Source organism: Convolutriloba macropyga, chromosome 8, assembly GCF_964194025.1.
Source record: "Convolutriloba macropyga chromosome 8, txConMacr16.3, whole genome shotgun sequence".
NCBI classification, from domain to species: domain Eukaryota; kingdom Metazoa; phylum Xenacoelomorpha; order Acoela; family Convolutidae; genus Convolutriloba; species Convolutriloba macropyga.
The window spans coordinates 7950911-7963549 of NC_134475.1; the positions used below are offsets into that span (position 1 = coordinate 7950911).

General features: G+C 34.4%; 1 protein-coding gene across 1 annotated transcript in view; it reads right to left on the reverse strand.

Moving 5' to 3' along the window:
* The window catches only part of LOC142344345 (uncharacterized), a 106886-nt gene that overhangs the window by 64375 nt on the left and 29872 nt on the right, over positions 1 to 12639 (reverse strand). Inside the window, exons 5-6 of the mRNA XM_075395933.1 lie at positions 4504 to 4665; positions 2775 to 2892 (exon numbers count right to left, since the gene is read on the reverse strand). Of these exons, the coding sequence (XP_075252048.1) occupies positions 2775 to 2892; positions 4504 to 4665 (280 nt within the window). The remainder of the gene's footprint in view (positions 1 to 2774; positions 2893 to 4503; positions 4666 to 12639) is intronic.

A 12639-nucleotide genomic window follows, 5' to 3' on the forward strand; every position in this document is an offset into this window, starting at 1 on the left:
AAATAAACCCCGACGGTAAACCCACCATCTGATTTTAATAGCAAATAAAACTCCAAAGAACTCCCGCCGCCACGCAAAAAAACCTCATGGAAAAACACCCATTTTATCATTGAGAGAAAGAAAGAGAATGAGATTGAAATAAAAATCATCAAAACAAAAACTTAAACACGAACGCCTAAAAAAGTTCACTTGGTTTTTCTAGTCCTGCAATAAGTATTCATGCTTTAATTTTATTAATTATGCATTTCATTGTCACCCATGGGATCCAACTCAGTCAATTTGTATTCGAAAGACTTCATTATTACGCCACTTTAAAAAATGAGGGTCACAGTCAGATAAAGGGGGTAAAAGAGTTGGCCCCCGACACAAAAAGGATGGATTTTGAGTCTGCCACAACAAATTCCGCAACAGAAGCCTTCCCCAATACTGAAGTTGTTCGATTTTTGCAATTCTGTCAATCTCTATATAGAAAAGTAATTGACTTGGGCATCTCTGTCAAATTTAGGGAAGACAAAAATTTCAGTTTAAGTATCCGTTTGTTTGCAGCCTTCAAGCATACTGATTCTCGGTCAAAATATTCAAATTATCGCTGCCAGATTTTGAAACTCGGACTTTGTTGACTATCGAGGAAGTTTATCCTGGCCGCCCCAACAGGAATGGGAGCAGGCAAAACCACGGTTTCATCTCACAATGTGGAATGTGTATGACAAGGTGCAATGTATTGAGCACCTACCACGGACCAACAATGCAATAGAAGGTTTTCATAGTGGTTTTGAACCAATGCTGCAAATGATCAAAACCGATGATTGGAAATTTTTGGAGGCGATACACTGTCAACATGCGCTTCAAAAGTTTACCGTAGCTCTACAAAAAAGGGGGTTGGCATGTAGTGAAAGAAAGTGAGAATTATGGCAGAACAAAACAAATTGTTTGGAGTGTACACGAATATCAACCATTAGAATATTTGCGAGAAATTGCTTCAACCATGTAATTCTAAGAAACTGTTTAAAGCTTTCGCTTTTTATCTGTGTTAGTGGGTTAGAATCTGTGGAACTGTAAATGTAATTCATTTAATCATTCAAGTATATTAATTTGGCTGAATTTACATCTCATTGACAGTCAAGTGGGTTTTTTTCCCTGGGTTTTTTTCCTTTGCGAATTCTTTCCGTGGGATTTTTTTTAAACAAATTTTGGTCGGAAGTTTTTTTCCTGGGTTTTTGTTTTCCTTGGGACTTTTCAATCGTTTGTTGAATCGGAAAATCAACCTGAAAACTATTTATTTTATGACACTTCTAATAATACCATTGATGAAATTAAATTTTGCACCTTTAAAAGTGCCATTTAATGCTTGAAATGATAGCAGAACCAGCCAACTACATTTTAGTATTAAACCAGTATAATTCATAGTTAACTTCCAAGCGATCATTGGATCAGTTTACTTCAGATAAAATCCTTCAACATATAATGCCTATTCAACAACCATAGCTAGGCTTTAGACTGCGCAGACTAAAGAAGCAGACAAAGAACTCTTTTATTAACAAAAACTTAAATAATAAAGAAACACGTAAAGGTTACAAAAATCAATTATATCGTCTTCTTTTCCTTTTTTTTTGGTATTTCACGGAATTGTTATTTCTTTGCCTTGTTTTTAAGAATAAGTGATATTGTTTAAAGTTATATGTAGATCTGTTCTGCATTTTTTCGGTTTCTGAATATATATATATATATATATATATATATATATATATTATATATATATATATATATATATATATATATATATATATATATATATATATATATATATATATATATTCAGAAACCGAAAAAATGCAGGGGGGATAGTATGTTATATACTATTGTAAGAATAAGAAACGGTTAAAAGTTTTCATGTAAAATGGTCCTTAATAACAGTGTATTCAAAAAGTTTGGATTCCAATTTAAATATAAAAGAATCACAAGTTTCGATTTGCTAGTTTACAGTTCACAGTAAAAAAAAAGTTAATTTTAATTATTTTATTCACTTTTTGCAGTACGTTATGCACCCCCGGAAATGTATGCACTTCAAAGTCCCAGTGAAAGTTCCAATTTATAGTAAATCGAAATGTAAAAATTTTTGCAGTTATGCTTTTGGGGTTGCAATTAGCATGCACCCACTAAGCCGGGGGAGGGAAAATCAATCGGGGAATACTTTTTTGTTTCTAGATTTTAAAAAGTGTCACCGACTCCGTTTTCCATTTTTTAGAAAGTAGGAATGCCAAAATAGCACTCATTTGCGTGGCTAAAATTGTTCACTTGTGGATTATAATTTGAATCGATCGGTTCATTTCTCAGTTCAAAATGCGATTAAAAGTCATTGGTTCTTGTGTACATTCTGTATTACTTATACAGCTTCTCCATTTTTGCATTTTCGAACTTCTCGACTCGCCGCTCATTGAGTTAGCTTAAAGCAAATTAATCTTGAACAGCTGTCCCCTCTTTTTGGGCGACAGATATACTTAAGGACTCAATGCAATTCTGACGTATAAGCTGGTCTGGTAAGAATTTCTGATCTTCCTTCTTTCCGGGCTGGTCAAATTCCCTTTCCACTGGTTTTGGACTAATTTTTAAAATGAATCAAAACTCTTAATGTCCTGTTAAATGTCTGGAATTTTTCCTGTTAAATGTCTGGAAAAACTATATCAAAAGTTATTGATAGTAAAGTTTTTGTATCAAAACTTTTGAGCTCAACTTTGTACCCACAGCACAGCGTTTCGTCAGAAAAGGATACTCACATTCCGATTTGCTTATTAGGTCTGGTTCTGTCCACGAAGACTATAGGCGGTGTCGAACGTCCATTGCTGGTGAACACAGTTGACACTTGATAGTAAGTAGAGTGGTGAAGAGGATGCGCTGAAACAAATTTTTGACTGTTTATTACGTGTAGAAATACTGAACAAAAACAACATATATTTAAAATGTTAAGGAAGCAAAATGAACTCAATAATAGGATCTAATGTTGTGCTCTCATTTATATAGAAAGCATTAGAACTAAAAGGAAAAATTATATGTGATAAATTGAGAAAAATTACAATTTATTAGAGTTGAAATATCAACGCAAAAAAACAACATCGTAGAAAATTAATAAAAACTATTTAAATTTGAGTTTCTCCCGAAAAATTTTAATCTTTTTGATATTACCCCACCCCTACACGCACATATATAAACACTCACACATATGAACACATGCACATACACCTACACAAAAACACACACTCTCTATCTCTATCTCAAACATATATGCACACACAGAGACACTCCAACGCACAAATATGCACACACATGCACTCCTACACACATACAAAAAACAGAGAGACAGACACATACTACTTTAACAAGCACATACACAAGAACACACATACTGCACGACCAAACGCACACAAACGCACACATCACACACACATGCAAGCACACAACCAAACACACACATACAAACACAGACACAAACAAACACACACAAACACACACAAACCCAACCACACACGCCAACACACAGCAACACCCACATACATACACACAGATAGTCACAAACGTACAAAACACATGAAATCACACACACACACACACAAACAATCAAACTCAACTACACATACACAAGCGCTCACGCACAAAAAAACACACTGACAAACAAACCAAACACTCTCATACACACACGCACACACACACACTTACTCCTACAAACAAACACACACAGAAGCACACACACACACACTCTCTTACAAACACACGCACGCATACGTATGCACCACTCACGCACAAACACAGAGACAAACATACTAAAAATTAAACACACACACTCACAAACACACACGCACAAACGTACTCACAACTACAAGCACAATTAGCCCGCACACACAGACACATAGACACAGGCACGTATACATAGATGCGAAAACACAACCACAAACATAGAGGAATTTATTCAGAACTCAAAATTTATAACACAAATTCGTCTAAGTTATTGGACCAAATTTTGTCAATTTTAAAAAAGTTTAATTGCGAATCAACACAGAAACGAGCATTAAGAAATTTTAAACTTTTCTGACAATTTTTGAACTCTGACAGCTCATTTTTAGTCATAGAAGCTATAAAGAACAATAAATTAGCAAAATAATGAGGGAAAATCAGATAAAACACCAGACAACAACATCTTTTTGGAAATCAAACAGACAAGCATAACACATATGAGAAATTGATAAGAAGCAAAAAAAACATAACTGAAATTTTATGCGCTAATGGCTAAGGTCCTCAAAAGCAGGTCTTCAAAATTATTAAAATGAAATTTTCTGAAAACCTTTAAAGTTTAATTTAATCGCTAAAAACTAAAAACAGGACAATTTTCTGTCGAAAATCCGTATGATTTAGCTCAGTTCTTCTTTGTAGCTTTAGTAAATAGTACCAAAGATTAGTAAAATTGAATTTACGGAGGAACAAAAAATCCAAAACTCCAAATGAAAATTTTACCTGCTGAATCTGTAATGCTGCAACCGAAAAAGTTCATGTTTTCTTGATTTATTGCACAGTGAGTTGTGACGTCGCTTCTAGATGTGTAGTTGACTGTCATTGCTGCAGAACCATAATAGCCAACTCCTGACCACAATATTACGTAGCTGTGGGAGTATATTACTAAACAAATATAATAATTTTTTGCCTCCCGACATGATCTTTCAAAAATGTCTCCATTAAATTGATGTATGTTTTCATGACGCAACACTTTTGGTGCAGAATAAAAATCGTTCTATTCTTGAGCATTGAAGTGAGCAATTTTTCGACTATTCAGAACTAATCTTGGATATCGCTCAATGGATCAGTGAACTTGCCTTTGTCAAGTGCACGCCTTGAACCTCAGTTGATGTCTTTGGACTAGCACCGAATAGGGAAACGTACCTGGCAAATTGCTTTAAAAAAGTTGCGGTAGCTTTGTAGATTTTCAATCTTCAAAATTTTTCTCCAGTAATTGTTGTGATTCATCAAAGTAGATAACATAATTTTAAACTCTCGTTCAGATGACACTTTTTTTGGTAAGCAATAATTTCGAACACAAAGCAACATGATACAAAAAAAACAAAAAGAAAAAAACAAAATCAAAAACTAGCGGCACTAATGTCAATAAAACACGTTCCTCTTTAATAAGAAGTATTTATTTCAGAAAACATTATGATTTCCCTGAAGGACAAAGTGACAGAAATAACAACAAATGATGCCAAGAATTCAAACATCATTTGAATTTCTTTTTGAAAAATTAAATTCTATCAAAGTCAAAATTCGTGTAGCTAAAAAGTTGAATCATAACATTAATTTAACTACGCTTATCTCTGAAAAAAAACAGAATTACTGAATCTAAGTGACCAGGTAACAAAAATAAGCCAAAAAATTAAAATAAAAACTACATGAAAATAGCTGGTGTCGAAGTATTTATAAATGTTAACTCCACAAGTGTTGAAAGTATTCGTACGTGTTTTCTCAATACAAATCACATAGAAAGACCAGGCATCAAAGAGAGCAGCAAGCAGAGTTATATGTCCAAAATTTGGGAAGATTTTGGAAAACAAATACTCTTATACTCAGTAAGAAAATGTTAATTAAAAAACAAAATAATGACAAATTGAATGATTTTTTTGGAAAAACCGCTAGCTGTTTCTATTGAAGCTTTGTCAGAAGGCAACAAAAATGATCAATAACTGGTGGAAAAGTAAAACAACTTTTTCAAAAGAAGGTAAAATATCTAATACTGTCGAAAAACAGATCATAGCAATTATTTTTTGCTACCTAGGTTTAGCTGTAAGCCAACAGATTGTTGACTGCGTCCTTTTTTGGTAAGCTTCATAAAAATTTGAAAAAGTGAAAAGCGATGCTAAATCGGCACAGCATGTGAAAAAAAATCTCTAAAGAAGTTTCTATGTTTAAAACTACTAGTTTTTTTCCTCTTAATTACTTCTAATATTACTCATTTTGACCAAAATTCAAAAACGTTTAAACAGGTTATTTAAAATGACTGAGATTATGCAGAAAATTTTTTCTCTGACTGTCTGTTTGAATATCCTGGGAAATTCGGAAATATCCATCACTGATGTCCACGAGGCCCAGTTTGAATAAAATTAGAAAACATTGACTAGATCCACAACAAATTCAGGACGAACAACAAAATCAAACAACAATTACAACAAACATCAATAACAACCAATTACAAACATCAATTAGGAAGGCAATAAGACGTGTCACTTTTCAATTTGATCTTTTGCGGTTGCAAAAGATCATTAAATAGAGACAACAAACAAAAAATCAATTTAAACTTGCGAGAAAATGCTGCCTAAGCCTTAGAGCCAACATTTTCCCCTCAAATTATGTTAAATTGAGCCTTCCTCAAACGCCAGTAACTTAGTATGCAGTCTCTCATTAATTAGAATAGGTAACAGGTAGAGAAGAAATGAGAAATAGGCAAATTAAATAATGTTATTGTAATTTTCGAAAACAAATTTTTTCAAAGTGATGAAAGTCACTAAATACAAATTGAAATAATTAATTAGGTTCATTTATTTGTCCTGAGGAAGCCTCAGAGACCTGCAATTGTTCACAGTATGTCTTATGTCTACAAAAATAGCCTCAATTACACGCAAAAACCGGAAATTAGTTTAATTTTTTTAAAACAAAAGTTGGTGTCAAGGCCAGTAAATTCACAAACAATTCTTAACATTAGATTTTACAACATTTGCACCTTTTTATATTTGCACCATTATTATAATATGTGACCTGTAATTAACAAAACTAGGTAACAAATAGACAAAAAAAAATTCGAAGCTTAAAAATGTTTTTTTTTTTATTTCTGGAAACAATTGTTTTCAAAGTCATGAAAACTATCAGCTAACTACTCCGAATATAGGCTGATTTATTCCTCCATAAAAGCCAACGAAACATGATTTCATACGATCGAAAAGACAAAGCAAAAACGAAAGTTGAAGACAAATGTAAAAAATTCAATTAAATTCTTCGAGAAATGGGTGTCGAAGTCGTTAAATTCATAAACTATGCCTTTAAAGACCTCTACATGTTCAAAGGTGACAAAACAAGAAATAAACGTGGATATATGTCAATTCCTAAAAATAAAAACTAGATACATTAATTTGGAACTGATTCAGACTCCAAGTAGACCTATGAAACGTGAGCTTTAACTTGATTTGTCCTCTCTTTAATTAAGATTGATTTTTTTTTAAAAAAAAGGACCGACTGATTATAATCCAAAAAATTTTTGTACTGTAACAGTCCACGATTGAACCAAAACAAGCCCATTACCGAATCTAAGTGAACAGACAGCGGAAATAAGCCAAAAAAATTAAAATAAAAACTGCAAGAACATAGCTGGTGTCGAAGTATTTATAATTGTTAACTACACAAGTGTTCAAAGTATTCATACGTGTCTTCTGAATAAAAATTATATGAAAGCTGTAACTCCTGACATAGAAAGACCAGGCTCCAAAGAGAGCAGCAAGCAGAGTTAAATGCTCAAAACCTGGGAAACTTTTGGAAAACAAATACTAAAATAATCACAAAAGCTGTTGCTATTGAAGCTCAGTCTACAAAAATGATCCATTAAAAGTGGAAAATTGAAGCACTCTAATACAAAATTAAAAAAATCTAATACCGTCGAAAAACAGATCAACGCAATTATTTTTTCCTATCTAGGGACTCCAGATTTTTAAATGTTTTAGCGGAAAGCCAAAGAATTATTAACAGAAATCCTTATTGGAAAGCTTCTTTAAAATCTGAAAAAAACGCGATGTTAAATTGCCGCCGCATTAGAGAAAAGTTCTCTAAAAAGCTATATGAGTTTAAAACTACTCCTTTTTCCCTCTTAATTACTTCTAATCTTGCTCGTTTTGGTCGAAATTGAAAAATATTCGAAGAGACTATTTAAAATGACTGAGATTATGCAAAAAAATTTTTCTCTGACTTTCTGTTTGAATACCTTCTGACTGTATTTCAAGTGAGATCGAACAAAAGTTTTTTAAATAGGCATAAAACTAGAACATATGAGAATTACGTTAGAAAAGTGACGTAATTTTAATTTTTTTTTATAACAATCATATTTTTTAATAAGTAAAGATTGAAAAATGTGTGCGCCATTTTCATGAAAACTTTTTGAGACCACATTTGTTAGCGTGCGTAGATAACAATGGTCAAAACTATTTCACAAAAGCATAAACTTTGGAAATACATTATTGATGTCCACGAAGCCGAATTTGAGCAAAAATGGACAACAACGACTAAATCCACGTCACGGCAAGACAAACAACAAAATCAAACAACAAAAACAACAAAAATCAAATACAACCAAAACTTTTTGACCATTTTTTTTAAAAAAAACTTATAAACGCGGTCAAAAAAGCAGCAGATAAAACTGAAACTAATAAAAATCACTTGCACTTCAATGGAGAATATATGGGACTTTTCTATAATAAGGCTTGTTAACAATTAGAAAAAAGAACAAAAAAACAGCAAAGTTAAAAAATTGGCTTATATTATAAAAAACAATTAATTTCAAACTAATGAAAACCATTAGAGAGCAATTGAAAATATCCATCATGTTTATAATCACATAAAGCTCCATATAAGGGCAATAAGGCCAGTGATTTTTCAATTTTTATGTTACAAAAGAACAGCAAATAGAATAAAAAACAAAAGATCAAATAAAACTTGTGAGAAAACGCTGTCGAAGCCTTAAAGCCATTATTGCACTTAATTTATAACAAAAATGCCAAATCTAGTGGTAGCAAAGCGATATAACAATAGCTTATCAATTACAACCACAAAAAGTATAAATTTTTAGTCAGTAGAAAGAAGAAGAAGAAGAAGAAGAAGAAGAAGAAGAAGAAGAAGCATTCTTTCTTTCCGGACACCAAGCTACAAGTTGACCAAATTCAAAGCAAAATTGTGGCAAACTTCAATAGACCATTTTTTTTTATAAAATAAAACATGTTTGAAAGTCAAAACGATAGTAACTTTTCCAGTAAAGAAGCTATATATATATATATATATATATATATATATATATATATATATATATATATATATATAAATTTGGAATTACTTGGGACGCTAATTCAACCTATTGACAGTGAGCTTAGATTTGAAATGTTCTTTCTTTAATTAACCCAAGAAAGATCGAAATTTTTTAAAGAAACGACCGATTGATTATAATTCAAATTTTTTATGGGCTGTAACCAAAATTGGATCAAAACTAGCCTTGCTAATGCTATTCGTCCTTTAAGAACACTCAATTGTATAAATCTAGATAATTGTTATTTAAAAGATCAAAATTATTTGTTGCCTTTTTGATAATCATAGTGTAGAAATAGCACAAAACGGCAAAATTTTAATTCCAGACTACTCTCAGCGGAAGTGGGTGCAGGACTAGCTCTGTTCACAAAGATGGTGTTAGTTGTTTTTTGGTGCGTTCTTCCGGCAAATTTAATCAAAGTGGACTAGAGAATTTTTTTTCGGGCAATTTGATAGAAAATGTTAAATTTCGAAACTTTTTAGCCTAAATCAACCCAAAAAATTTAATCGAAATGGTCAACAATACTTTTTTTGTCTTTAAAAACAAAGTTATTACTACTATTGTTAATAAATTTTACATATTTTGGCAAAATTGACGAAATTTTAGGCAAAAATTCCGCAAAATGTGAATAAAAACGCAAATCGGTCCAATTTTCACAAAAATTTATACCACGATAACTCTCTTTAGAAAACCAAAATCAAAAACCTTTAGAAAATCGAAAATCTTTTCAATTCCATATTCTATGCTGGACGGGTGTTTTAATGATACCACTCACAACTCTCTACGATGATTAGATCGATCGCCCGAAATTGATCCATCGAACTAACCCTTTTGGGTATATAGTTTCTCCCCTGAAGAGGGGTCGGAATAACTAAACCATACGGTGGTTGAAAATGTGGCAGTTAGACCGAAGCTGATAAATTTTTTATGGCTTAAAGTTCCCAACGCCGATATCAGCAAATACAACAATAAGTTAATAATTGACCGTAGTAACCTTGAAAAACATCAATTATATCCTTTTGGAACCTGTAGTTCTTTTAGAACTGCAATCTGCAGAAAAAAACCAATCAGAAGTGACTATTGATTTAAAATTGAGGAGTTTAGAAGAGCCCTTGAAACTGGTTTTTTTTGTGGGGGGTCCTTAAACTAGTAGTAGTAGTAGTAGTAGTAGTAGTAGTAGTAGTAGTAGTAGTAGTAGTAGTAGTAGTAGTAGTAGTAGTAGTAGTAGTAGTAGTAGTAGTAGTAGTAGTAGTAGTAGTAGTAGTAGTAGTAGTAGTAGTAGTAGTAGTAGTAGTAGTAGTAGTAGTAGTAGTAGTAGTAGTAGTAGTAGTAGTAGTAGTAGTAGTAGTAGTAGTAGTAGTAGTAGTAGTAGTAGTAGTAGTAGTAGTAGTAGTAGTAGTAGTAGTAGTAGTAGTAGTAGTAGTAGTAGTAGTAGTAGTAGTAGTAGTAGTAGTAGTAGTAGTAGTAGTAGTAGTAGTAGTAGTAGTAGTAGTAGTAGTAGTAGTAGTAGTAGTAGTAGTAGTAGTAGTAGTAGTAGTAGTAGTAGTAGTAGTAGTAGTAGTAGTAGTAGTAGTAGTAGTAGTAGTAGTAGTAGTAGTAGTAGTAGTAGTAGTAGTAGTAGTAGTAGTAGTAGTAGTAGTAGTAGTAGTAGTAGTAGTAGTAGTAGTAGTAGTAGTAGTAGTAGTAGTAGTAGTAGTAGTAGTAGTAGTAGTAGTAGTAGTAGTAGTAGTAGTAGTAGTAGTAGTAGTAGTAGTAGTAGTAGTAGTAGTAGTAGTAGTAGTACTCTACTACTACTGCTGGTCTGAACGCTGGTCTGAACGCTGGACGGAACTAGCGCTGGTCTGAACGCTGGACGGAACATTTTAGTCAACTCCTGAATCCCTCAACATTCAGTTGCAGTACGAGATTGGATCCCGAAGAAGCAGCTGAAAGCTTGCCGATTGACCTGAGCCCAATTCGATTTGAAGAAGTGCTTGAAGCTGTCCGCAGGTTGAAGAATGGCAAGGCAAGTGGACCCGATAACATTTCCTGTGAGATGTTGAAAGCACACAAGGGTATTGTCGAGTGGCTCTGGGACATCATAGATAAATGTTGGTCGACGGAAGTTCTGCCCGATGACTGGAAGGTAGCAGAAATTGTCCCATTATACAAGAGTAAAGGAAAGAGGTCAGAGTGTTCGAACCACCGAGGGATCTCTCTATTGTCAGTACCAGGCAAAGTGTTCGCTTCCGTTACTCTCAATCGATGCAAAGATTCAGTGGATCGCGTCTTAAGGGAAGAGCAGTGCGGCTTCAGAAAAAGCAGAGGATGCGCCGATCAACTCTTTGCCCTGCGTCAAATAATAGAGAAATCAATGGCGTTTCAATTGGATATTAGCTTTTGTTTCATAGATTTTCGAGCGGCATTCGATTCTGTCGATCGTGAGCAGATGTACCAGATAATGAAACACTATGGTCTGCCGCAAAAAGTGATAAACATCATAAGAAACAGCTATGATGGATTCAAATGTCGAGTCAAAGCCGAAGGTGAGAAGGGACGCTTATTTGATGTCAGAACAGGCGTTAGGCAGGGTGATGTGTGGTCCCCAATCCTATTCGGCCTTGTCATCAACTACATTTTAGCTAACTCGGTGCATGGAGGATTAGACATTGGGAGATTGGTGGCTGACTTAGATTTTGCTGATGATGTTGCTCTCGTGGGGGTCTCAGACAGTGAGGTGCAAGAAAACCTACATCGAATCGAGGCCCTAGCGGAAGCCGCTGGTCTGAAGATTAATGTGGCCAAAACAAAGAATATGGGTGTAAAATGCGACAGCCCAAATGTTGTTGCAGTGCCTAGTATCCAACAGAACGTGGAGATACTCACTGGAACACATAAAGGCAAACTAGGACTCCTGGCAGAGACATCTAGCCAGTCACGACTAACCATCGGCACGGAGGTGCTGCTGGGAACGAAAAAGAAAGCGGGCTGGTTCGAAACACAAGATGGCCGGAAGCTCAGATTGAAAAGCTTAGCGGAGGCTAAGCCAGCGTTGGTAGCTTCACAACAACAATCTGCAGTAGCGGATTTAGAGTCGCTAGAAAATGAGAGTGGGTCAGCGGTGGCTGATCAAGAGTCTTTAAGATGTCAGAACTGTCAGCGGCAATTCAGTACAGTTACCGGACGCAAAGTGCACCAAACAAGATTCTGCAAAGCCGGTTTGTCAAAGAATGTCGTCGACAAGTCAAAGTTTGAGCAACTAGAGGCGAGCCTCACCTGTGACAAGTGTGAAAGGAAGTTCAAAACAGTCAATGGCCGAAAAATTCACCAATCGAGATACTGTGGCAAACCTAAAGCAGCTGCCACACGCGTGTTTTCCTGCAAAGTACAAGATGTTATCGGAAACGAGTTTGAAAACATAGAAGCGTTCAAGTATCTCGGATCATATGTCAGCCTCAAGCATGGAGACCTCCAGGAAGTCAATTGCAAACTTGCAGAAGGTAGACAACGGTTTGCTAACTTCCAAAATCTCTGGAAGAGCAAGCAGCTCAGCGTGCACCTCAAGT